This window comes from Filicampus tigris, chromosome 4, assembly GCF_054856515.1.
Source record: "Filicampus tigris isolate MCC_2025a chromosome 4, RoL_Ftig_1.0, whole genome shotgun sequence".
In the NCBI taxonomy this organism is placed as follows: Eukaryota; Metazoa; Chordata; class Actinopteri; order Syngnathiformes; family Syngnathidae; genus Filicampus; species Filicampus tigris.
Window position 1 is genome coordinate 14,017,574 of NC_141220.1, and position 27,668 is coordinate 14,045,241.

The 27,668-nt window shown below is 41.0% G+C and overlaps 1 protein-coding gene across 1 annotated transcript; it reads left to right on the plus strand.

The window, feature by feature from the left end:
• Positions 1-3,777: 3,777 nt before the first annotated feature.
• Positions 3,778-27,588, plus strand: slc6a15 (solute carrier family 6 member 15). Its single transcript, XM_086028234.1, has 12 exons — positions 3,778-3,945; positions 7,309-7,772; positions 13,048-13,205; positions 14,197-14,323; positions 14,526-14,707; positions 20,280-20,390; positions 21,296-21,537; positions 22,156-22,348; positions 22,601-22,793; positions 22,920-23,079; positions 23,819-23,981; positions 24,885-27,588. Exons 2-12 carry the CDS (start codon positions 7,466-7,468, stop codon positions 25,266-25,268), a joined length of 2,220 nt encoding a protein of 739 aa, XP_085884360.1. The 5' UTR covers positions 3,778-3,945; positions 7,309-7,465; the 3' UTR covers positions 25,269-27,588.
• Positions 27,589-27,668: the final 80 nt, after the last annotated feature.

The window sequence follows — 27,668 nt, forward strand, 5'->3', positions numbered from 1 at the left end:
AATAGAAAAACATTGTGAGTAAACACGTGTGATGTTTTAGACACTTTGTAGGCTCTCACCGATGCCTCCTGAGGATCAAAGTGATATTACAGGATGTGGTGCAGATGTTTGTGGTGGAAAAAAACTCAACCGACGTATGCTGTTCTCTAGTTCTAAAAATGTGGCCATGTCAAGGCAAAATAGGTAATCTGAGAATCAATGATCAATTATGACTTTTTATAGTTCCAAGAGTGTGGGCATGTCAGGGGAAAAGGGGACATGTGGTCACCGCATGCTTGATCATGTCAATTTGTAGTTCCCAAATGTCTGCGGACATGCTGGCGGAAAAGAGGACTTGTGGTCACCCTGTTGTTGACAATTGATGATGACTATTTTATGGGATGTAAACCCCTTTGCAAAGATGTTTTCACAGTTTCACAGTGACTGATTGACTCATTCATTCATTGATTCATTGATTCCATGGCAGGTGATCCCCATTGGCTGAGATGTAGCTTGTCTGTGACGCGCAGTGTAAAACAATACGCCTCAACTTTCCATGGGCTTCGTGTTACCAAAGTCACAAGCATGCCATCAACTATTCAACAGGGGCGTCCCAGCGAGATGCCACCTGTGACTCGCTTGTGTGTGTTTTGTGGTTATGGCTAAATCAAAACAGCAGTTTCTTGACACTCTGTACCGGCAACAGAGTCACCTGACAAACAACAATAACTGAACGGAGCATCACAGTGCTAATGATGCTAATGAGGAATCGTGAGGACATTCTGGCCAAAGCTGATATTCTGTGAGGAGAATTCTTGGCGTAGTTAGTTACTTACTTACTTACTTACTTAGTTAGCTAATTTGCTTGCACTTATTCTATGAGTTGTTATTTTGATCACAGGTAGTTACTTTAGCATGATTTGTGTGAGATACAGAACTGTTTAGTTCTGTTTGGAATCATGTAATGCTGGTTACTCATTCACTTGTTTATTCATTAAGATGATTTCTGCAGTGAATTATGTAATGCTGTTTAGTGAATTAGTCATTGGCTTTTTAGTTATAGACTTTAGTTTAGTTACTCAACATTATTTCTTAAAGGAGTGAGTGAGTGAGTGAGTGAGTGAGTGAGTGAGTGAGTGAGTGAGTGAGTGAGTGAGTGAGTGAGTGAGTGAAGTCAATTTGTGTCAAATGTATTTCTATAGCCGATAAGGAGTTCAGATAATGGATGGAATGATTATCACTAAGGCGTCTCAAACGGCTTCAAATGCCTACAGTTGACAAATATTAATCTCCTGATCTTAACCCCACAGGAGGGCAAGGAAAAACTCCCCCTAAAAATTGTTAGCTACCTAGTTAGTAGACATTTTTCTGTGAGGAGTTATGTTTTTCATTTGGATTTTCCAGTTTTTTTGTCAGGTTAGAAGTTATTGTTTCTGCTGGGTAGTTAGTTGCTTCTAATGATCTCTGTGAGCAGTTATGTGACCTCATCTTATTTGTCTCATTAGTTAGTCAGTCATTCAGTCAGTCAGCATAATTTCTGTGAGGCAAAAAGTTGTGTTTTTGACCGCTAATTGCTAGTTAGCAGAGCTGGGCACTTGACCCTTTTTTGACAGTCCGGCCGCGACCCTCCACCCTTGACCTGGGTACCACTCACCCTTATTCGTAAAAATGATCACACCCCGCCCCATTCCGCCCTCCGGTACAAAAAAAAAGTGTCCGTGATTGATGCCGCCGCGGGAGAGATGCTAACGGCAGAGGCTTTTTAAGGATCATTAGCTGGCTAATTTACTATTCGAACCCGCTGTGGACACGCTTCAAAATCCGCCACTAGTACTTTACTACTTACCCAACTGCGTGTGCTTACTTCCATTGCGAGCCCCGGGGCTGGTTTTGTCGTATTGTATAATTATTTGGGTCCAACAGACGGTCAGAAGTCGCATTCAACAAGTTACTTATTTATTTTCCATACTTCCCTTCGTTCACGGCCTTCAAAATAAAAGCATACCAGCAAACCACTATACACAGCAGGTTTGCTACGGCGTATTTTCGGAAGTAGGAAAGACGCCAGAAGAAGTGCATGAATTCCACCTTGATGTGCCAGCGTCATACTTGAGTGCTGCGCGCAGCTTAATATACTCCCGGACACAATTGATATCGTGCCTGGTACAACCATAAAGGGACCGAGATAACTAGACTATGCATTTAATGTTATTGCCAAACTAGTTTGCTTTTGCAGCAGCAACGAGCTGCGTGCTGCATCCTCTCCCTCCTCTTCGTGTGGGAAACTGAATGTCATTGGAACATGTGACATAATGGACCGATCAGAGCAGCAGCAATCCCTGATGTGTGCGTGGCATGTTTTGCAGACCTGTCGCCAACAGCACAATGCGTCAGTCACGTGAATCAATGCGGCAGTTGTCGCTCGCGCCGACGCGGGAGTAGAAAGAAGCATAAAAAGAAGCCTTTCACTGAGTAGGCTGAGATGAAATTTGGACGCCTCGCGACCACGTCAAACGCATTAGGGCCGTTTAGTGGGCCGGACTAAAATCCACTTCCAGCCATACTTGGTCCAGCCATCTTTTTAAATTTGTCAGCCCCCACCCCACTGCCCCAAAAATGGGTATCCGACCGGTCCGGCCCAGGGACGGACTGCCCAGCTCTGCTAGTTAGCATGATTGCTGTGAGGAGTTATGTTTTGATGGCTATTAATGGGTTGATTTGTCAGTCAGTCAGTGTGATTCCAACACATCAGCTTGGGAGAAGTGATTGTCAGACGTGATACTTCACATCCATGCAAAACAACATGTCAAAACAAGTTATTAAGAGTTTTTTTTGTTCTGACATTTGATATCTTATTTTCACTTTTGAAAAGGTACAGTCCGATTACGGTGAGGACAGCCCCTGGCAGAGGCGCATAGTATTCTCTTCATCTAAAGAACACCAGTGCTTTAGCTTCTTCCAAATCAAGCTTATGTGTGTAATGCTCAATGTGCAGAAATACAAGTACTTTTGCCTTAAACTTTAAGTAAGAATGGTCCATTCCTATTTCCTACCAAGCTAATCATAAGACAAAATGCACTAAGCATGTGTGAAGTCTCAAAAGATCACTTTGCCTGGAGGGAGAGCAGCATGAAAACCCTCCTTCATTCTCCACAAATCAGGAATGCACATTCATTCTGGAATGCTTGATTAAATATGACAATAATTACATCTTTAAACACAGTCATAAAACAAACAAAAATGTTCATAATTTATCAGAACAAATTAAGTGATAGGCTTCGGCTATGAAGAAGACCAGGAACAGGGCCTTTTGTATCAGGTGAGTTGGACGAGGGGGACATCTAAAACAAACCGGATAGAGTTCCTCGAGCCATCCCCTCTAGTATGAATACCAAATAACCACCTTGACCACCGGTTGAACTGGAAAAAAAAAGACCGTCAGTATGGTAACTTCAAAGAGATCTTAAAAGACCACATTCAACGTACATTTCCTGTGCGGTTTGCAAACAGAGGTACATCACTCGTTAAGCGCCAACCCCTTTCCGTAACGACTAGTGAACGTACCAAAGTCGAGCAAAAACAGGGGGGACTATTACTTATACAGGTGCTTCTAATACGACATAATATCGATCAAATTGCGCCTAAACAGCTTTAATCGGGTTTTAAAATTGTTCTTATAACGATGTGAGAGGACACTGTGTCTTAGAATTTGGATGTGATGTTTTGACGATGCTGAAAATGAGCACGAGCACCCCCAATTTCCAAAGACGTGTTCCATGCCGCCTGGTAAGCAGAGTGATCGCGCACCAGCACTCAAGCCCAGTATCCATCGAATACTGAACACATCACATCGACGTTGGATGCTTTAAGAACGAGTGATAATGTCCGCCCCGTGTATGTGCTCGCACAATTTCATCCCTTGAGACGACTCTGCTTCTTCTAGGCCTTTTTCTTCGTTTTCATTCGGTGAGTTCCCGCCACGGAGCATCCTGTGAATTTGTGCGCGCGTTCGTTCGAGACAGACTGAGCATGGACTGAGGTACCAACGTTAAGGGCGCCTGGATGAGATGATGAAATATCACATGCGGACGCCTCCGAGGCGGGAAGGCTCATGAAAGGGGAACATTGTGGTACACGGCAACGAATCGTATGGCCTTTTATTTACTCTAATTATACGTTTTGGAATTATTTAAATGTGGCGGTGTCATTTTGCCACATTTAGGCCCGGTTAAACCACCATGCGTGATGACTTAAAAATTGCCCCCACCCCCGCCGAATGGAAGGTTACTCAGCATCCTCCTTGGAAAGATAGGCTAATTTGGAACAATATTAATCGGCCTAATCTTTGTGTTCTAAATATTTGTGTTCCGCAAAGGAAAAATAATGTGACCAAACATGGCCTGATGTTGCGCGTGGCACGTCGTCCACACCCTTGGGTCTTTTCCCCACATCACTCAGCACCACCGGACAATTTATTAGGTATACCTGCACAGTCTGAGACGATCAAAAAGCCTGCTTTTACTAAGATAATCAGTCTCGTGGTTTAAAAATAGCTCCATTATTGCTTGTAGTCATTTCTCTGTATGAGACAGGCATTTAATTTGATGGGGGATGAAGTGAAAGTCCACGTTCTTTAATCTGACCCAACCAATATTTACTTTATTAAGAGTCCTGCAATATTTTTTTCATGCATTTAATCTCTCCTAAAAGTCATATTTAAAATATGTCTCATTGAAATAATGTTTTAATTGATTTATTGTAAATGATAAAATAAGAATAATTGGTTAAAATAGTCAATTTTATACATGCTACATACGTTAATTTACTAATAAAAAATAAATGTATCCTTATAAATATGAGGCGGCAATGTGAACTAGTGGTTAGTGCGTCTCCCTCAAAGGTGTGAGGTTCTGGGTTCAAATTTGCATGATTTTGCGTGGGTTCTCTCTTTGTACTTTGGCTTCCTCTCACATTCCAGAATCATGCATGTTAGCTTCATTGGATACTCTAAAAGTCTCCAAAGAAGATTCTCAATCGTAAATCCTGAATTATGTGAGTGGGACTGGTGTACCATGCCTCTCGCCCAAAGTCTGCTGGGATAGGCTTCAGCTCATCCATGACCTGAGTCAGAAGACGCATCCCAGGAAATGGCTAGCTGTCTTATTAATTATACAATTAAAAAAGAGCATTACATATAATTTGATTATTCATATAAACTATATTATATTATTAGGGGTGTTCATCTCGCGCTGTGTTGGGCAATATCAATTGTTGCGGTTGGAGGCGTGCAAAAAATTAGCTGGAGGCGGCCGAAAAAAAAAAACCGTGACGGGATACGATGCGACTCAACAACAGTACATTTTGAAGTAGAACGTTTCCGTTCAGTTTGATTTATTGGTGTTACGATTCGATTCGGTAAGGCTATGGGTTTTACATGTAAATGCTCTCCAAAGCCCAAATTATTCAAGGTAATTCAATTCAAACAAATAACAACATTAACAGCAACATCAAACTGATTTATATCTGGTGTGGAACTCTCATAAAAGTCGATTTGATACATATCTCGATACATGGGCTGCGATACGATTCAAGGACAGTACATCTTAAAATGAAACAATTTGATTCGGTTTGGTGTTATGTAAATGCTCCACCCCCAATCATTTATTTAGAAGGTAGGAGAAACACGATAGTGTCCGTCCCGCCGCTTCTCCTGCCTTGTGGTTTGTTTTCTTAGTTGTGAAAATAGTCCCACTACATGGGAATTTCATGGGATAAAAAAACATATTATCACATTTTCTGCTGTTCCCAGGTGTCTGTGACATGCTTTGGTCATAATAGCCCAAAGACAAAGAATAAAAGCACACTTTACACCTTCTCTAAACAGCCCTGTTCACAGCAGTCGCTTGAGGTTTTCGAGGTGACGAGCAGTTTATTTGACTTATTTTTCTGTAAAGATTTTTGTTCAATTTCAATTATTTCTGGGGAAGTTGATGCAAGTTAATGCTACGGAACATAACTTGCTGTTTCAAAGCTTGTTTGCTAACAGGAGACATATAGCAAATCCCAAAAGAAAAAAACCCTGCTTTTTTTTAATGCATGCATCCATCCATCCATTATCCATACCACTTAAGGCCTCTACACACCACTCCGACGCCGGCCGTCGTGGCCAACTGTCACATCCGCCTAGAAGTCGGAACGGAAAATGACAGAAGAACACACTGCAAAAGCAGACGGAAACTCTTAACTACTCCGGACTTTCTGCGCATGCGTCAGAAGTAGTACCCATCCATGCCAAGTATGAAAATAAATCCTACCAGGTATAATCAGTTGTGTCTCAATAGCTTCCCATAGTTTGCCTTTCTTCACTCGATCAGCGTAGTCTTTGACGGCGATGTCGAATAATAGCGGCCTTTCTTGAATTTGAGTGATTAATTCATCTTTTCGCTCTTCTGTCCAGCCAGCCATTATGTCCATAGAGGAGATGTGAAAAATGAGTGAAGTTGATTTAGTTCTTGAGGAATAGCTTCAATTTTCAACGTTTGCCCGCTTTCGTCACTTCCCGTTCTTGTCCGGTGCACTGATTTGCTAGCTAAGAGCCAATCACAGTGATCATTTGTCCCGACAGCCCGACCCTTTCTACATGTTGAATTGGCCGAACATGCCCCCCAGACGCCCCGACAACGACTTTACGACCTTGTGCGCTACACCAAACAGACAGCGTGTACCGACTTTACGACGGTTGAGGTCGGATTGGTGTGAAGAGGCGTTTATCCTCATAATTTTTTTTTCTATGTAAAAGGGGGTAAATCATTAAAAATTGATTAAATGTCAAATCTGATTTTATTCAAATTATTAGGGTAGGCTAGTGATTGACTAGGGTGTGTTGGGTTATGTTTCCGCTGTAAGAACAGAACTCTTAACCGAAGACACCCTGTAGTGTGTTCCTGTGCCGATAATCTAATGTTCATGGCATTTCAATAAACACAGTTTCTAGGTACAATGGAACCTCGTTTCATGATCTTAATTCGTATCGAGACGATGATCGCAAAACGAAGCGCTCGCAAACCGAAGCATTGTTTCTCACTGAAATGAATGGAAATCGAATTAATTCATTCCAGCCTCATCATGAAGATGCAGTATGTTTAGTGTATGCTTAAAATGTTCAAGTATGTTAACCGAGGCAATATTTCTTCAAACATTGTGAACCGGGGCGTTCGTGAACCCGGGTTCCATTGTTGTTTTGAGAAAATGAAATAGCGAGTGAATTGAAAATGCTTTTTTCATTTGTTTGTGTGATCTGCTGATGAATTTCCTCATTGTGCTCCACAGATCTGGTGATAATGCCGAACTAAATGCTTCTTTAAACGTCTTTCTCGAAATCCCATAGACTCAAACAAACTGAAAAGTTGAAAGGCGGGACAATTGAGCAACCGTAACACAACAACAAAAAGCACGTGGCAGCCCTCGCCCTCGTTTGCGTTATCAAATGCCCAAAAACAGCAAAGCCGTCAAGAGAGAGCTTGACGACGATGTCACAGAGTCGGCCCGGGACCTGCTTTCCAACGAGGACGCCTGCGACGATTCCTTTAAGAAGAGCTCGCTGATCATTGGCAGCCATGATGGTGACGGCAAGGAGCGCGACGTGGAGGAGGGCGGCTCTGACGGCGACGAGGAAGAGGAGGAACGGCCGGCCTGGAACAGCAAACTGCAGTACATCCTGGCCCAGGTGGGCTTCTCCGTAGGCCTCGGCAATGTCTGGAGGTTCCCCTACCTGTGCCAGAAGAATGGCGGAGGTGAGTGAAATGACCGTTCGTGCTCCAGTAGATTCTGAAGTAGTCGCTCCACAATGTTGTGTGCATCCATGTTCTGTGCAGCTACTGTCAGTTACTCATTACTTCTGCCCAGTCTGCCTCAGATATGGAGATGGCATATTAAACAGAGATTATTGGTCTAGTAGTCTCACAACTGGCCGCTCCACAATGTTGTGTGCGACCATGTTAATGTTCTGCGGAGCACCTGGTCATTAATTCCGACCAGTCTGCCTTCGAGCTAAAATGATATTGAGATGGTGTTTGAAACTGAGTTCCAGAGTTCCAGAAGATTCTGACATCTAGTCGCTCCACAATGGTGTGTGGACCCCTGTTTATGTTCCGTGAAGCGAAGCAACTTAGTTTCGCCCAGTAAAACAGAAAGGATCATATGGGTGAAAGGATGTCTCCATCTGATTCCATTTTAGAGCGGCGAAGGTACAGATGTGGGTGCTCCTGTTAGAGAACATAGACTTATATTCCATTTGACAGCTTTATTGGTTGTTGGTCCTTTGGCATCCACATACAACAACAAATGTGGGGAAATACAGGCAATCTGTAATTATGGAGTTTCATGGCACGCACAACAACTAGCTGCGTCGAGAGAAGAAAGAAAAGCAACTACGTCATTTGCGTCCCACACTCTGCGTTAGACTCGAAGTGCAATCAATGCCCGCTCACAGTGCAGGCCATCTCAGATAATGTACGGAAAAACTCAATGAATGTATTAAACGCCAACAACCACTGTACACTTAAAGCTACGACCCGGAAGTGGAAGTCTTTCGTTCTCCTAAAATAACATTATGGTATTTGGCCATAATTATTTGTATTACAAAGTATTGCGTCATAAAGCAATCATAAATATTCTCATGATGTCCCCTGGCGGGCTCCGTAGTCTGGTGACCGACGGTGGTTGTGTTGGCGGCTAAATGCTATCTTGGGTGATAATTACACTTGTAAACAATACAATACAATCCCGATACTCCCAGCCGGTAAGTGGATGTGAATAGAAAATAATCCAGCTAATGATTTTTAAATAATGTTTATGAATTATGAAACCTCTGCTGTTAGCATCTCTCCCACCGAGTCATGCACGGACGCTTGCTTTTTTTTTTTTTTTTTTTTTTTGTGGGCAGCTGGGGGGATGGACTGACGGAATGCAATGTATGGCGTTAGATCGATGCCACAATTATGTGAGCGTAATGTCAATTACCGCGTACAAAAATGTGTTCGCGTGTATGTAATGTGAAATACAACGTACAAAAGTGTCTCACGTGTATTTAATGTGAAAGACCGCGTTTTGTGCATTCAAAAATGTGTTTCGCGTGTACAAAACCGTCCACCAGCACGCATAAGATATTCTCTCTACTACGCGTACAATACGCTGATTCACGGTTGCGATTCAGACGTTATAATTGTGCCACAATTCTTAACCAATCAGGAGTCAGACAATGAAGCTAATTCCTATTGGCTGTTTTCTATCCAATCGAATTTTACAGCAGAAAGTACGACGTCCAGGAAGCCTCAAACACAAACAGTCGATGGAAGGGTGTGGTATATTGTTGTGGTAATAATTCAAAAAAAAGATATTTTTTGGAACATTTTTTGAACGCACAAAACATGCTTTTTGTACACGCGAGACACTTTTGTACGTGGTAATTCTCATTACATACACGCGAAACACATTTGTGTATGCGGTATTTGACATTACGCTTACGTAATTGTGGCATCGATCTAACCATAGCCATAGCAAGGACGGAAGCGCTTTAAGAGGACGAGGACGGACGGGTCGGAGGATGATTATTTTTATCAATAAGGGTGGAGGGGCAATGATGGAAGGGTGCCCATGTCGCGGATGGAGGACGGATCGGCAAAATAGGGTAAAGTGTCCATCTCTGCCACCTAGTCTGCTTTCGATCTTACATAATGGAGAGATGGCGTCTTAAACAACGATTAACGCTCCAGGAGATTCTGATATGTGATCGCTTCACATCCATGTTGTGTGCTTCCATTTTTATTTTTCAGGGAGCTCCACAAGTCATTAGTTCCACAAAGACTGTCTCATGTCTTGCATTATATTCATAAAGCATCTTAAATGATATTTAGAAATTCATTAGACTGACAGATGTTGTGTGTCCATGTTTATGATCTGGGGACGTTAACATGTCGTTATGACTGGAAAACCATATAAATGTTTAATCACCTCCTCATATTATTACATATACCTGTACAGTACACAACAAATTGATGGATAATTAGTTTTGAAATCAAAAGTCAAGAAAAATAGTTTCTTCAACTATTGTTCAACTTATTGTAATAACGTAAGAAGAAAATGTGTGTAATATCTCTACATTATTATTGATTACATTTGACAAGTTTAAATTTTGGTACAGATTTTAGCAAGCCTCATTTAAGTTGACATGCTTAATTTGCTTTCGCGGGCCACATAAAATGATATCGAGGACCAGGTCTGGCCCCCGGGCCTTTAGTTTGACACCAGTGTATTAATAAGTTCATTTCAGAGGTAGGAAATGAATGTTCTGATTATTATGGATGTAACCAATTTTAGCAAAAGTGGGCTGCATCCTGAGGAGATGTTTGAGGCAAAAATATTTTTGTCAAAATATGACTTCGGCCATTATTTTAAGAGGCCGACAATATTAAACTTTGGTGAAAGTTAGAAAAAAAAGCTAGCGTAGCAGTTTAAGGTGCATAATTCACTGATTAATGGATACATAATCATCAAATTAATTGACCATATTTCTGTCATGTAGCTCTTGTATTTCATGTTATAATAAATAAAAGTGATTCTTATCGTAGCCGTAAAGTAGTGGCTGTGGTGGTGGGCCTAAAGTAGTAATAAAGTAGGAGGAAAGTTTTAATCGTAGTAGTAGTAAAATAGTTCCAAAAGTTAAATGGTCGTTTTTTTAAATTCTAATTTGCATTAATTATGAATACAATAGCACATTTCTCAAAATGCCTTGCGTGAGGGTTCTCTCAAGACATGCAAAAGCTACTGTAGTTACCCCATTGTGTTTGGCCTACTAAAAGACATATTTAGGCTCGTACGCTACGAGATGATCCATTTCCTCGTTTGACGTTACTGTTCTACATTTGTACAGTGAGGTGCCCGGCACACTCACGCTGTGAGTCACTTTGTTCTCATGAGTCACCCAGGCAGTCAGGCCTGTTTTAAACAGCTCTGGCCACCCTTCTGTGATATAACTGGATTAAAACGACGCGTCTGGGACCGAAGCAGCATCACTAACACACACAAAGACACACCCCTGAAATCAATGTACTTCATATGTACGTCATTATTTTGCAGCTATTAAAAGACACACATGTCCTTTCATAGCACAACAAGCTGTATGCTGTCACTTTAAGAAAGCACAGGCCTGAGCGGAAAAAGGATTTAGTGGCTACTGTACAAGTTTAGGTTTCGTCAATGAGTGATTCAGCTGCTGGGTGACGACCAGCAAGGCAGAAAGGAAGTGAGGTTTCTCCTGTAAAGCAACCAAAACGTAACAAACTACAGTTGCTAACCAAAACACCAGCACACACTTTCTCGGACTGAATTAAAAGGAGGAGACGATCATATCGTCGCTGTCATGTGAAGAAAACTTCATTTTTTAAAATTTTCTTTTTTTCACCTGAATCCTGTTTCCGCGTTACAGAAATCACACTAAAGTGAACATGAAAAAAAGGTTCCAAAATTGGAGATAAGTGTTTTTCACAGGACAGCGACGATATGTTATGTGTAAGCGTTGCAGGAAACTCTGACTTGGTCGCTCCGCAAATGTTGTGTGTATGCCGACTTTTGCCCATTCAGCCTTTGTTGTTGGTGTTTCGATACCTTTGTACATAAAAGTTACTTTTTCAAAATGTGATTGTTCAAATAAATGCCTCTCTCCTTTAAAAAGGAAGTCAACCCCCCAAAAAAATCTTTGCAATAATATGTTCTCTGTGCCTTCACTCGTGTAAGCATGAAACTTGTATACTTTTAGGCGGACAGAGATGACTGCATATGACTTAGCTGTTCTGTGAGGTAAACACAGCGCATGCCCTTGTCACTTTGCTTCTGTGTGGGGTTGTGTGCAAGTCATGTGACTAACTGGCTGCGACTGATTGGTGAACAGGAGTCGCTAGTGGTTATGTTGAATTGGAGATGGATTGGAGTTTTTTTTAATTTTATTTTATTGAGGAAAGATAAAAGGTGCTAATATCAGAATATTTGCTTTTGGAAAGACAATGGGAGACCACCTGCGAGGTGGGTGTGGGTTGGATGCTGACTGATGTGTCAGCCTCTCCCCGGAGTGAAACATAATAAGATGATCTAATTCTTAAGACAACATGCACACAAGCGCTACACCTGGGAGGGGCAGTGTATTAATCCGGCCTGGAGAAACAATAAACAAAACGCTATTTGGACAAGGATTAAACTAACAGCAATACAATACAGTACACACGTGGCGTGATTATGCAGTGCAGTGACGCGTAGCTAAAATTATCAACAATGCTTGCATACAGTAATTTTGTATTGTTGTGTATGAGTGCGTTAGAAAAAGGACCAAACTGTGTTTTCAGCATGTAGTTTTGAAAGGTGTGATACAGTGCTGCTTTAACTTATTTTCGTGGTTTCGAGCGCAGGCGGAAGTACACTAAAAGTTAGACTATTAAAGACTTCAATTTTAGAGAGGACTTCTTGCCGAGTAATCCCGCTTCTGAGTTATTTCAGATTCCATCTTTAGGTTACTGTTGATGAAACCACCTTGAAGACAGGCACTTGCATCATGGAAAATATGTCTATTCAACTTGAAAAGGATGCATGTAAATGCCCCTTAAAAGCAACCGACTTCCTGTTAAAGTGAACCTAACAAAATAGCTAAGGGGATCAGATCGTATGAAAGTACATTTAATAAATTCAGGTGTATCCAAACTACACTTGAATGAGGTAGTAATTTATTTTAGTGGTTCAATTAAACTCATTTACATTTCCTGATCCTAATTTTAATCGGAACTTAAAGACATTTTGTCATTTTTAACACAAGGACTGAAGAAATCTGAGAATATTTTCTGTCAATTCTGAGGATTTAGACAAATTTAGGTCTCTAAATGATAAATGGAGAACCAAAAATAGTTATCTATTAATTTGATAATCGATTAGTTGTTGATTACTGAATTAATTGTTGCATCTCTACTACATTTTTATTTTATTTTTTTAAACAAACTGTGCTGCATGTGTGCTTTTGACTATTAGGGGCGTACCTGGTGCCCTACTTGATCCTGCTGGTGTTGATTGGCATCCCGCTTTTCTTCCTGGAGCTGGCAGTGGGTCAGCGCATCCGTCGGGGTAGCATCGGCGTGTGGAACTACATCAGCCCTCGACTGGGGGGTATCGGCTTCGCTAGCTGTGTGGTGAGTCTCGTGCTGTCCCATGGCTGAAAACGTTAGCTTTCTAGCTGGCTAGCTGGTGTTAACCCATACAGTAGGACACAAAGCTAAGAAAAACACATCATTTAATGAAAACAAACATGACTAATTAATAGCATTCAAACATATTTCTATTTTTTTGAACAAACACACCCTCCAGTTCATTTTTTTGGGACAAATTGGCTCACTTACCTAGCTTGTTTGGACAATTTTCTTAAGGAATTTAGCGGCTAATGAGCGAGCTGTAATGTTCGGGAAGACTACCAATAAGACACTTATTCGATAAAGAAATGTAGCTTATTCCTGTACTGTTCTTGAAAACTATTTTTTTCTAACCACCAATAGCTTGGCAGCAATGCTACCTCACAAATAGGTGCACAGACTTTACTCAACAAATTGATGTAATTTCTTGTCGTTTCCTTAATGACGTTAGCCACTAACAAGCTAGTTGTAATGTCTGTAAAAGGATGACATCACTTGTTTGATAAGGAAATGTTGTTTATTCTTGTACTGTTCTTTTAAAAACCCTTTTTACAACCTCAAACAGAGATGGCAAATCCTGGTCCAGAAAGTAAAAACCCTGCCACAGCCACAAGTGCTTTTACTCATCCAGCAGGTAAAAGAGCTCAATTGAGCAGAAGCACCTGTGGCTCAAGACAAACTGTGGCAGGGTTTTTACTTTCTGGAACTGAATTTCCCATCTCTGACCATGAATAGCTCCAAGACTCCAAATCCAATTTGAATTCTTTTGCTAAAACCTCAGCATTTACTGCGGCACAAATCAAGGCCTCCCTCAAACTGTTTCCGGGTCACCCCAAAAAAAAAGAAGCTAGTACTTGTAATTAGTTCAGTCCATAGATGCTGTTATTCATATTCATGAGGTCTCTCAAATGAATTTAAGAGTGGCATTCCAGTACACGCTGATACCCAGCCTCCCTAATGGCCTCCCCTCCAATAATAGACACACTCTTTATAGGTGTGCTTCTTCGTGGCTCTCTACTACAACGTCATCATCAGCTGGAGCCTCTTCTACTTCTCACAGTCCTTCCAGCAACCACTGCCATGGCACGAATGTCCGCTGGTCAAGAACAAGAACAGCACATGTAAGATATGTAAAAGTTATGTATAGATTTGTATAAAGTTATAACATTAAAGGATAAAGTTGTAGTTTTACTTAAAAAAAAAACAACAACATGTTTTGAGAATAAAGTTTATTAATATTACATAAAAAAAATTGAAATGTTAAGAGAATAAAAAAAACAAAAAAAACATAATGACATTACAAAGCTACTTTTAACCATACAGTTGTGGTGCCCGAGTGTGAGAAGAGCTCGGCCACCACCTACTACTGGTACCGCGAGGCCCTGGACATCTCCGACAGCATCTCTGAGAGCGGAGGACTCAACTGGAAGATGACGCTGTGCCTGCTGGCCGCCTGGTCCATGGTCTGCCTGGCCATGATCAAGGGCATCCAGTCTTCCGGGAAGGTATGCTTGCCCTCTCTGTTCTGTAGAGGGAACTGGGGCAAAGGTCTCGGCCTACATAGCCAGGTTCAAATGTAGTGTTGGATGTTGGGAACAGTGTTCTTTATGAACAACAAAAGGCCAATTCTTGCAAAGTGCTTGGGAAATCCTCTCACACCTTGTTAGCTCACATTAAGGCGGAAGCTTACGGAGCGCTAACTGTATGGATGCCTTGTCTACAAGCACACACTCGGATTGCTCATTTATGCTCAGTCAGCAATAAACTCAGAATATGACAAAAGAGTTGCAAGGGTATGAAAGTAAAGTTGCAATATTGCAAAGAAAGTTAAGTTCATAATATTACTAATCAAATTCCAATGTTAAAACAAAGTTGTAATATTCTAAAAAAAACAAAAAAAAAAAAGGTGCTCAACCGATTAATTGGCCGGCAGATTAAATCGTCAAGGCAGGACATGTTACGACAATAAAGTAGTAATAGAATTGTAATGTTCTGAGAATTAAGTCAAAATAGTCACAGAGAGTAAAGAATTATTACAAAAAGAATAATAGAGAATAACGCCGCTAATACTACGTAGTTGTAAAAAGGTGCAAAGAATGTACGGTAAGATTTTAAAAAAATTGTAATGTTGTGTGGTAAAATTCCCTGGCGGGAGCGTGAAAAGATGTTAAGAAGTGTCATCCTTGGTCGCTCATGTGATTTTCCTGGAGGGATTCGATACTTAAGATTACCTACTGACGCTGACCTCCAGCATCAAAGCTGACAGTAACGTGACTAGCATCCGGAAGGATTAAGACTTTAGCGTACCTCTTTTTTTTTTTTTTATCATTCCATTGTTTGTCATATGACAAGTATTAGCCGCTGGACGTTAGGAGGTCAAGCCGGAGCTAATTGGGAAAAAATGGGCACAGCATTTAATCTTACACGAGGAGAGCTTTGATGCTTTTGACATTTGAATTTGGTTTGATCCCCTCCTTTTGCGTCACGCCCCGACTACAGTGTACGCTCAAGCTGCACCTTAGAATGTGTCATTTCTCATTTTTTGACCGTAATATAACTTTATTGCAATATCCAATCACTTGTGGCTTCAGTTCACTTATCTCGTTAACATTTTGGTAAACTTTGTGTTGATTTGGAATGGCTGGAGCACAAATCGATTTGCCTTATGATTATGTTTTGGATCTGTAATCTGGATCCAGATCAGTTTTGTTAGGGCTCGACCAATTAATCGGGCGGCCGATATAATCGGCTGACATTAGATCTTTTAATTGATTTATTTTTTTTACACATCAGCCAATTAAAGCCTGAAGCCCCTCGTGAGACATCTCTCTAAAACCTACGGTCGTCTTTGGCGTCACCCTTAAAAAAAACGGACTTTTTCGCCACCTGCAAAATAATTCATATCTCAGCCCCTGTAGCAGATAGAAACATAATTCCGAAAGAATTTGAGAGCTTTGACGTTTGGCTTTCACACAGGCCCGAGTTTATTCATCTTTACAGTTTCAATCTAAGATGCAAGTGAAGCACTATTTTTAATTTAAAAAATCGAGTGGTAATTACCATGCTGTATTCTCTTACAAAGACGTTGAAATCGTTATTGTCTGCGAACATATATCTTATCCATACATCACGTTTGGATGGCTTTACGGCTTTAAAGTCCGCGAGCGTGTCGTCTAATCACTGCCGTGACTTATATCAGGGCTCCCGCAATCGACTATGCCTCCATTACTCCTCGAAAAAATTCAGAATATCCTCCGACAACTCACGGCAATGTCACAGTTATATTCTGATGCATTTCATTGGCTAAGAGACCGAGAAAAAAAGAAAATGACGTACATGCTCTCCCGGCTTTAAAGGGAGAAACACGCAACAGCGCTCCCGGTTTTAGTGGTAGAAACGTGGTTATGCGCTCCCGTCCTTAATGGGTTAAGACATTCCAACATTAAACAAAGGTTGTGATGTTCAAACATCTCCACCCTAAAAGAGACTGGCAAAAAAAAGTCTACCAATTTTTGCCCATTTTTCTGAAGGACAAAGTATTGTAAAACAGCGAAATGCTCTGCCTACAATTCTTTATTGTTGTAAACATTAAATTAATTAGTCGATTAATCCGTTAGCAAAAATTTTTTCTGCCAAATATTGGAATCGTCATGAACCTCAAACAAATCCATATTTTTCAAGATTTTGAATGGATTTGAGTGATATTTGGTGGGTAGTTTAGGTGTAGACCAGAATTCATTATTATCATCAGTTATTATTGATCAGAGTGTGAAATAAAGGAACAATTGGGACACTTTTAATCTGAATCATGTTTACAACAGAGACATAACTTGAAAAGTTGTGGACAGATTTTGACGAAATTTGGTTGGTCGCTTCAGAATGACCCAAGGACGAAAAGGTGATGAACTTTTGATTGGGACACTTTAAGTGTCAAGTAAATTAAGAGTCTTTTTGCTTTCGTACTTAAGGTGAAAACGAGGACTTTACGCTTAAGTTTGTTGTCGTCTCTGTCAGGACGCCTTTCTTGGCGTTGCCGTTGTCATTAGCTGGTTTTATCACAACAACTGTCTGGCTGCTTGTGCTCCCGTCCAACGTGGCAGGTCAGGACAAAACAAGATGGATGCCCTCAACAGTCGAGGTACTGAAATCTCGGCCATCTTGATTTGTCGCGCCAGACCATCCCCATTTGGCCTCGTGGTTTGAAATGCGGCCACTGCCATTGTCAAGACGCTATCTCCTGCTGCCACTCCCCTCTGTTTCAGTGCTGTCACTGCTATAATTGAGAAACAACGGTGGATGGAATTAATCCATAAAGACAACATTTACGTGGATGTTTTACCTGGTGTGTCTAGGCACGTTTTGGGGTAAATATGAGATGAGTCCAAACTTTCCCAGTAGTTAGCCACCACGAGGCGTCTTGCAAGTGTGAGCACAAAAGAATATTAATGGAGCCTCTCCTCCTCCCGTCTGCACAAAGACTTTTTTTTTTTTTTTTGCAAGGAATATCCTCGTGTGTGTGTGGGTGGGCGTGAAAGGGATCTGGTTGCCGTGGTTACACGCGCTTCTTTGACTTGGGCTTCATTGATGTGGTGAGGACAGGGGGGTGAGAGGGGGCAGGATGGTTTAGTCAGGAAGAATACTTTGTAAATCTAACGGGGCTCCTTTAAAAATCAAACTCATCCAAGAGATGCTGTCTTGATGAATAAATACGAAGCACGTACAGTAGACAGATGGGAGATGCCAAATTACGAAATATTTGAACTTTCATTATTAGGTGTGGTTAGAGCATTTCAGCAATATTTGGTGATTCACCTTTGTTCAAGTCGTATACCTCCAATTTTGGGGAAATTAGGCCTCAGTGTAGCCACAGTTACCTTGAATAAGTAATCTAATTACTCCTTTCAAAAGTAATTAAGCCACTTCACATATTACTTGATTTTAAAGGTAACTAAGTTATATTGCAAGCTACTTTACTGGTGACATTCAACAGCTGCTTAAGGCCCATTAATTAGCACATATACTGTAAATAGATACAACTTATAGGTGGACACAATGCAAAATGAGCCCTACTAAATCGTAAGACATGCTAAACTAACGTAGCACCGAACTTTGCTTGGCATGCAACACAACATGGACTTAACAATTGTCCACACACAAAATTGCGGAATGACCTTCTCAGTTCTCATGGGCTCACTCTGGGAGAAAATAATTATCTTTGGTAATATGTGAAAATGTGATTGGACCGTAAAGAATAACTGCCACTCCCAGTATCATAACTTACCCCAGAAAATAGGATCTGCAACATTCACCTGCCCCTCCCCCTAAAAACACAACAGCAACAAAAAATTACTTATAGAGCCTTTTGTACACAGTAAATGAGGTTAATCGTTATTGGTTACTTGTTGTTTGCGTTTCCCCCGTATGAATGTGTGTGTGTGTACAAAGTAATGTACCTGTCCTGTCTTGTGTTTGTGTAGTGCGTTTGTATAAGTTGCATATAATTGTGACTGTAGAGCATGTTTGTTGTGGTCACCTCCCAGTCACTTCTGTTGTATTTCCAAATGACTTACGGACTGAGTGAGTTGAGGGTGTGCCCTTGTGCTTATTACTCACCAAAGCATTCTGCTTCAACGAACTGAAGCATCTTGTCTTTCCTTGGGCGATTCATCCTTGTCACAATTTAAGTTACTTGATTGATGATTATTAGTTTGGAAATAGTAAAGTGTTCAAATACACGTCATTGAAGAAAGTGGTCATATTAGAGTAATGTGTTATATGGCTGGGCAGTTAATCGAAATGTAACCGTGATTTCCATTTTGGCTTCTCACGATCACTAAAACATTTGATTGCTGAATGCAGCGTGTTGCTTGCGCAGCAAGCGTGTGACGTGTAAGTGATTCATTTTCACACTTCAAGATTGCCTATGCTAATGCTAAAGTCAGTGTAAAATTCCATTGAAATGCTAATGGCAATTAGCATCAACTTCTGGGAGTGATATTCCTTCCTTCATTTATCTGTAAAAATCTAAGTATATTAATAAAGCTTAATTGCAACTTTCTTCTACTCATATCTTAATGTAAAGTGTGTACTCCACCGCATGCCTGGCTCCACACTGCCACTAAGAGGCCACCACACGCGCAGCAGCAACAGCTGGTATTTATTCGCATTTTTATATTTTTTTCATTTCAATTATTTGTAATATATTTCATATATATATATATATATATATATATATATATATATATATATATATATATATATATATATATATATATATATATATATAATTTTACTTTTACTTATGTTTCGTGTTGTTCTTTCACGTTATATTTAAAGTTCTTTCAAGTTATTTTTAAAGTTGAGATTTCAAGGAATTTTTTATTGTCATACCAACACACATTACATTCCCACATGAAATACATTACCCGAGGTCCCAGGTTAGTGTAGGAAGCCACAAGACTTGTGGAAATAGAAATAGAACAAGTAAGTGAGTAAAAATAAATTTGATAAAAGGATGAGGGAGATGCGTATTATTCATGGTTTGATTGTGTGGAAAGGTACAATGCTGCAGAATGAAAATGCAAAAGGGTTGAATTGCATATGATATTTGATCTTTTAGTCATTTTGCTCCTGACAAAAAAAAAGTGTTCAATGTGCAGGGATAATTAAGAATGGGGTGGTGGCAGTTTTGAGTGGCAGAGTTTCGGTATTTGGATAAATGCAAACGTTTGAAATCAATGAATAATTGTTTTTAATAATTGTGATTTAAAAATCAATCAAAATCATGATTATTTTTTTCCACAATTACCTATCCATGTTTCACTGGCATCACTGCTTAGTAACATGGCTATCATGAGTAGATCCACAAAAAACCCCCCACAAAAAAACAAAAAAAAGTCTCACAAAGTCACGGCCAGAAATACAGACAGGCAGCTAATTTGGTTTGAAGCGGACATTTTAGGGGCCCTTTTTAGACAAACAAGGAGTCAAAATTTTGACCAATTGCTCCAAAATTTTAAATTCATTTGTTGTTTTTTTCCCATGTTTTGGTGACCTGCGCTGTGCTTGCTCTTTCAGGTGATGTACTTCAGCTCGTTGTTCCCCTACGTGGTGCTGATCTGCTTCCTGGTTCGCTCGCTACTCCTGGAGGGCTCCATGGATGGGATTCGCCACATGTTTACGCCCAAGGTACAGCACAGTGCCGGAGTCAGTGTCTTTTCTCTCAATCTCTTTGTGAGGTCAACAGTGAACATTAGAAAAAAAATATATATATATATTTCTTTCACTACAAATAGACACAGTACATCAAACCCAGTCTGTCTGAGGTGGAAAAAAAATCTGTGTGCTTTGATTGGCTGACATCTCAGCAATAACACACCAATCAGCTTCCAAGGCTGTGGATTCTGCAGCAGCTTCCATCGCCATGGAAACAAGAATAGTTTGAACCTAACTCACTAAGAAGACTGATCCTGGAACGCTTCCATGGTGCTCTGGCGCCCTCTTGTGTACACTCATCAACACAACAATATCATGCAATCAGATCACTTGCAAACAAAATCACTATAAATAAAAACAAATATTTCACACGGGCACGCAGAAAAAGCACTTCTCTTTTTTTTTACCAATACATAAATTAGTGTAGTAATGTAGAAACAGTCAACTCTGCGAGGAAAAAAGTTTTGATCTCATTACAATAATAAAGTCACCTTTTCAGGGAAAGAAGCAGAATATTAACAGAAAATGTTTTATTTTTACTAGAAAAAACGTATATAAAGATAAATTTTCGATTTTCTAGGGAAGAGAATATTAATCTTGCGACTAAGAGTAAAGTTGTTTTTTTTTCCCCATAAAAGAAGTAGCATATTTTTTCATCATGGGGTTATTGAATGTATTTAATCTAATTTAATTTTAGAAGAGTAAAGACATATTCTCTTTTAATATTTTGGAGGGATTCTTATAACATTAGGCCTTTCTTTATATTCGCATTTTTCAGCGTGGCCCTTCTTTTGGAGAGAGTTTTTCATTTGAAAACATGAGCTAGCTCACCATTCCCATTGCATGTGTGTGTGTGTGTGTGTGTGTGTGTGTCCCAGCTGGAGATCATGTTGGAGGTCAAGGTGTGGCGCGAGGCGGCCACGCAGGTGTTCTTTGCGCTGGGCCTGGGCTTCGGCGGCGTCATCGCCTTCTCCAGCTACAACAAGCGCGACAACAACTGCCACTTTGACGCCGTTCTGGTGTCCTTCATCAACTTCTTCACGTCGGTGCTGGCCACCCTGGTGGTGTTCGCCGTGCTCGGCTTCAAGGCCAACATCATGAACGACCGATGCGTGACGCTGTGAGTCTCCGTGCCGCCATTTTGTCACTTGCTGTCGACTGAAAATCACTTCACAGTTGCTCGGGGCTCAGGTAACAAACAGTCATGGCTCAGCTTCAGAAAACAGGTCAACGGTGATTGGTTGTTAATATTAATCATTCATCCGTCCATTTATTATCTGAATGACTTATCCTCAGTAGGAGCAAAAAGTTGTTTGCAGAGTCTCTTTCATCTTGCGCCCTCCCTCCCTCCCTCCCTCCCTCCTCAACTGCTCACCTCTCCCCACTCTGCTCGCTGAGAAGCAGAAAAATCAATTATTGGGAGCAATTATGTAACTTCAAAGAGGCGGTTCGTTTACTCAACTCTGCAAGCAGCCAATCATATTGTGCCCTGCTCGGAAGTCAAAAATGAAAAGAAGCGCTCATAACTGGTGACAGCCAGTGTTAGCAAGTATTTAAACGTTGACTTCTTGAAGCCACGGTAAACCGTCCGGTCAAACCGGTAATCGATCCATGCCTGGAGACAACAAACAAAAAATCTTCTTGATACACTTTTGCCCCTGAAACAGATGATATCTAACACCGCACTTTTTTTCTGTATGAAAAATTGGTAACCGTATCTTGTATCCAATTTGTTTAGCAACAGCAACAGGATTGCAGATCTGCTGGGCAACGGCATCGACGCCAACCTGATCCCCAACCACATCAACCTCAGTCACAAGGTGAGCGTGGACGACTACCGTCGGATGATTGACATCATCAAAGGCGTCAAGGAGGACAACTTTGCCAAACTGAGACTGGACTCCTGCAGCATCGAGGACGAGCTCAACAAGGTATGGCGACTAACGGCAATGTGGCCACGCCCACTAATACATGACCGTACATTAAAAACGTTTTTTTTTTTTCAGAGACATTTTTGGGGGACAATTATGAGAATCAAGTCAGATTTTTGAGCGTGTAAATCAGTTAGTTGTATTTTTTATTTTCAAGAAAACAGTAGCATTCATATGAGAATCAACTTTTTTTCCCAGAAATTGCTCTAGATCAAATTTTTGCAAAACCTCCCCGTCTCCCTCCTCTACCAGGCGGTGCAGGGCACAGGCCTGGCGTTCATCGCCTTTACCGAGGCCATGACGCACTTCCCGGCGTCTCCCTTCTGGTCCGTCATGTTCTTCCTCATGCTGGTCAACTTGGGCCTGGGCAGCATGTTCGGCACCATCGAGGGCATCCTCACGCCGCTCATCGACACCTTCAAAGTGCGCAAGGAGCTCCTGACCGGTCAGCCAAACACATTTATTGCCTTGAAGTTGTGCAGAAGTGTGTTTGCAACTCCCCGTGACTGTTTGTATACGACCATAGCGAGAGCCCTCCCTAACGTTGTGACCCTCTGCCCCCGTGGCGCAGTGGGCTGCTGCGCGCTGGCCTTCTCCCTTGGCCTGGTGTTCGTGCAGCGCTCGGGCAACTACTTTGTGACCATGTTCGACGACTACTCGGCCACGCTGCCGCTGCTCATTGTGGTCATCCTGGAGAACTTGGCCATCGCCTGGTTCTACGGCATCGACAAGTAGGGGCTTCACTACCGCATTTAATTGAAATCCAAGACGGACGGATGGTTTCAGGGTATTTTCAATGTGAAAATGACCTTGTTTTTTTGCTAATTGGCTCTGTGACATATTTTTGGTTTAAAAAAAAGTGCTCCAAATATATCTGCCAGCTATGACATTGGTATTCTCTTTATATACATGCGATATCGTGATAGATGGCTGTTGTTATTGCAGAGAGCCTTCTATATGCAAAATCTAGAAAATGAGGCAATATTAGCAGTTCACAAATGCAACAGGTGACGTCAAAGACCAAACATTCCTTTTAATAACCATCAAAGTACGTTTCATAAACTGTGAAATCACATATGAGACAATTAATTGCCAAAAATAGTTCGAAAAACTAGAGCAAATTCAAAGAAATGGATGCCATTTTTGGACTCAGCCACCTAGAATTACCCAGAAACCATTCAAATATTGTCTGTACTTGACGACAAAAAAAAAAAATGTCGGCCAGTTTGATAACTCATTCTCACTATTTATCTAAATGTTTTATTTTTAATTGATGTCATGATTTTCAGTTATACAATAAAATATATTTTTAGGGTGAGTGGTTTTTGTTTATGTAGTGTTTTTTGACAGCGATAAAATAAATTGAATGCGCAGAAAACATGTCTTCCTCCCCATAGGGTGAGTCGTTAGCTAAATGTGTATCACCTTTCCGCCTGGAGCACGAGCTCACCTGTGTTGTGGTCCTGTCAGGTTCTTCGAAGACCTGAAGGACATGCTGGGCTTCACGCCGTACAGCTTCTACTACTACATGTGGAAGTTCATCACGCCCATCCTGCTGCTGGTGCTGCTGGGCTCCAGCTTCGTCCAGCTCATCATGACGCCGCCCAGTTACAGTGCCTGGATACAGGAGCAGGTCGGTCGCCTGCGTTCATCACGTTGTGACTCTGTCATGAATTCAAAATCTACACAATTGGGAATTTGTCATCCATCCAACATGCTCAAACAATTGAGGCGCTGCCGAGTGGCTGTGAGAATCATACTTCTATTTTTTTGGACCAAAAGCAAAAAAAAAAAAGAAAAAAGAATCATTTGTAATAGCAATCCTAGCAGTATTTTTTAAAATGATAGTTTGCTCTTTTATTTTATAGCTTGTCTGGTGTTTTTGATTTATCCACGAAAAGAAAGTAAAATAAAATTGAAAAAAATCCTCACGTTTGGTGGAGATACATGCTTTAGATTAGTAGCACTAAAAGTGCGGTATTTCCGCTTAATTGGAAAATAATATCTGATTCATATTTTCCTTTTCTTTCCTAAATTTTGATTTATTCATCCTTCATTTTACCACCAAAAAATACTTTTTTTCTTTTACCCCTAGAAATTTGAGATACAGTATGTATGCATTTAGTAAGCTGTATTGATAATGGATGGATGGATAGTAGCACTACCAGTAATGTGAATACATTTTAAGATAAATAACATTTGCCATATTTTCCTCTAAAACAGACAATTTCACAATACTTTGCCTGACGAGAGTCTGCTAGCTCAACGCTCACCTACAATGCAAAACGCCATTGACAGGCAAACAAAGCTAGCGTCACTGTGACGCTTTTAAAACCCTTTAAGTAAACACAAATGGTGCACTGTGCACAACGCATGTAGACCGACAACAACAAAACGCACAGGCATATATTCTTGATCCTCTATAAGAAAGATAGAGGATCTTCGTATATGTAGCACAGTATCTCTACCTTCGATTCGTTGCTTGTTTCGCAGCCTTCCTCTTCTGTATTAACGCTAAATGTATTCTACGGTGCAGGCTCAGGAGCAGCTGGTGGCCTTCCCTCCGTGGGGCGTGGCCGTGTGCATCTCCCTGGTGGTGATGGCGGTGCTGCCCGTGCCGGTGGTCTTCGCGCTGCGCTACTTCAACGTGATCGACGACGGCGCCGGCGGCATCTCGGCCGTGTCCTACAAGAAGGGCCGCATCATCAAGGAGAGCGGCGCGCCGGGCGAAGGTGACGACGCCAGCCTCCTTCACGCCAAAACTGCGCCCAGCGAGGCGCCCTCACCCATGCCTGCCAACGGCATCTACCGCAAGCAGAGTGGCGGCGGGGGTCCCGAAGCGGATGACGCGCCCAACGGTCGCTACGGCATCGGCTACCTGATGGCCGACGTGCCGGACATGCCCGAGTCGGACTTGTAGAGCGGCTCCCTTCTTCCTGTCTCGTCTCGTCTCGTATACCGCATACTCCTTCTTAAACGGCCTAGCTGCTTTATTTCTTATCGTTTCTTCGTCGTCGTCTCTGAACCTTAACATCTTAAAACGACAAACCAATGGCTGGGAATGTACACTCACAGGTCACTTCATTAGGTATACCATAGCCCTCCCAGGAATAACTAAAAAAACTCAAGTTAATTGATGCCACTCCCCCCTCCCAAAAAAGGTTTCTGTTTGTCTGTAGATGCTACAATATGGCACCAAAGCTCTACTTTTCTATTAGATAGGCCATGGCATGTCCCCGCACTTCAACATTGTTCCTCGTACCAAGATGGCCTCAAAGCTCAACTTTTCTATTAGACAGGGCTTTGCATGTAGATGCTATGCATCTACATTGCCTAAGTTGGCGCCAAAGCACAGCTTTGATGTCGAAAAAAAGCTCTCACTTCGACATAGGTTTTTGGCACCAATGCACTCCTTTTCTATTAGACTTTTCTAATAGAATGTCATCCCCTCACTTTAACATAGTTTCTTGGAGCCAAGTTACCATAAGAGGTCACCAAAGTTCAACTTTTGCCTATAGATGCCACAAGTTGGCACAAAAGCACTACTTTTCTATTAGACAGGGTTTTAACAGGTCGAATGGAAGCACGTCCATCACTTTAGTATCGTTCCTTAGCACCAAAGCACTATTTTTGTATTGGACAGGTCTTTTGCGTTTTAGAAAATGCCGAGGAAATAGCAATCAGGATTTTTTTTTTTGAATTTGCGAATAGTAGAATTTGGAAGGAACAAACGGAAATCTGACTCACCAGACTAAAGGACGGATATCTTGATTTGCATTTTAATATTTAAAGGCAGTATTGTCAGCGTTTTTGGATTACAATTTTGCTGGGATTTTAGAATTGCATCAAATGCTTCAGCGGCCATGTAATGGCCTATGGGCCTGCAAGTTACCGTTAACGTTCGTAAGGGAAAAAATGAAATTGTGATAAACCACAACTCACGTCATATTTACGACCTTCATGAGAATTTTCCAGATGTGTTATTTTGTCAATACAACCTCATGCGATGACGCAACAATAAAAAAAAAAAAAAAGTTTTTGGTTAAATGTCAAAAATGTGGCCGTAGGTTGTCCACCCTTAATGTAGATCAAATTGTAGTACTGTTAAAGATCTCGATGAGCACTTTCCAACCCTGTCATGATTTTGTTAATCTAACGTTGTGAGGAAATTATTTTGCTTGAAAATGTGAACGTTTAAATTAAAAAACAGACATTCAACACAAAGATCACATATAGAATTGCATGGCGGGCTGCATATAGAACAAAATTTAGTCTTAAATGAACTTGTGACAAACCACATATCTGTCATTATTTTGTCAATTTGATTCAATTTACAAAAATGAAATGAAAAAACATAATTTTGCATGAAAATTTTGAAGACAATTTTTTATCAAGCATGATCAATATGTAGCAATTATATTCACCATTTACTGTAAATGAGTAACTGTTTTCATATTTTATTTGCTTTTAGAGGGTATAGTAGGTCGAATTTAGTGCTCTCACTGGCCCACGGGACAAGAGTTGCCATCTTGATTCACGCTTACTGGAAAAAATGGTAAAAAAATAATTTGCGACAACCCCCTCGACTCATATGTCATATGAAAGGCCTAGACAAACGCGTCCCAGGTCGGCCGTTATTTTCTCAATTTGACCTCATGAATTGAAGAGATGACAAAAAACAGAAAACTACAATCAATTTTATATTGAAATGCATTAGCAGGTGTACCTAAAGAAGTGTCTGGTGAATGTGTGACTTTTCCCATCGCTCCCCTCTTGCACCCCTGCCCCACTTACTCGAGCTTTGGATCCCTCCTCCTTGCTGCTGAAGACGGAAGTGTGAGCAATAAAATGGACGTGCCACCGAGTCAAGACGCAGTAGTCAGCAAGGTGTGTGTGTGTGTCAACGTACATTCAAAAAGTTCCACGATCATTCGAGGCTAACGAGTGCCTACATTGTCATTTATAGAATACGCCATGTTTGTATAGTTACAGTATTCTGTAAATATCATATAAATATATTTATCGGCCTTGTTTGGATAAATGTTTTAAAGGTTCAGTCATCAAATCATTATTATTAACGTCATTGTTGGGTTTTTTTTACTAATGTGTTTGTGAGGGCCGAGTCCTTGTCCATGTAAATAGTTTTGTTTTTATCCATGAAATGGCTTGAAAACATGCAGCTGACAGATGTCTTTTCCCGCTCCTCTTCTTCTACATTAAACATCAAATATGACCCAAAACAGACTCAAGCTCTCTATAGATTTTTGATGACTATAAACCTGTGAGTTCAAACCAGTATGCAAAGTATAAAAAATATATA

Bases quoted from the DNA above. Each gene is read 5' to 3' on its own strand.
- slc6a15 (XM_086028234.1), top strand. From the start codon at position 7,466: ATGCCCAAAAACAGCAAAGCCGTCAAGAGAGAGCTTGACGACGATGTC. The intron at 13,206-14,196 runs GTGAGTCTCGTG...CACTCTTTATAG, and splicing joins TCGGCTTCGCTAGCTGTGTG to GTGTGCTTCTTCGTGGCTCT. The intron at 23,982-24,884 runs GTCGGTCGCCTG...TCTACGGTGCAG, and splicing joins GTGCCTGGATACAGGAGCAG to GCTCAGGAGCAGCTGGTGGC.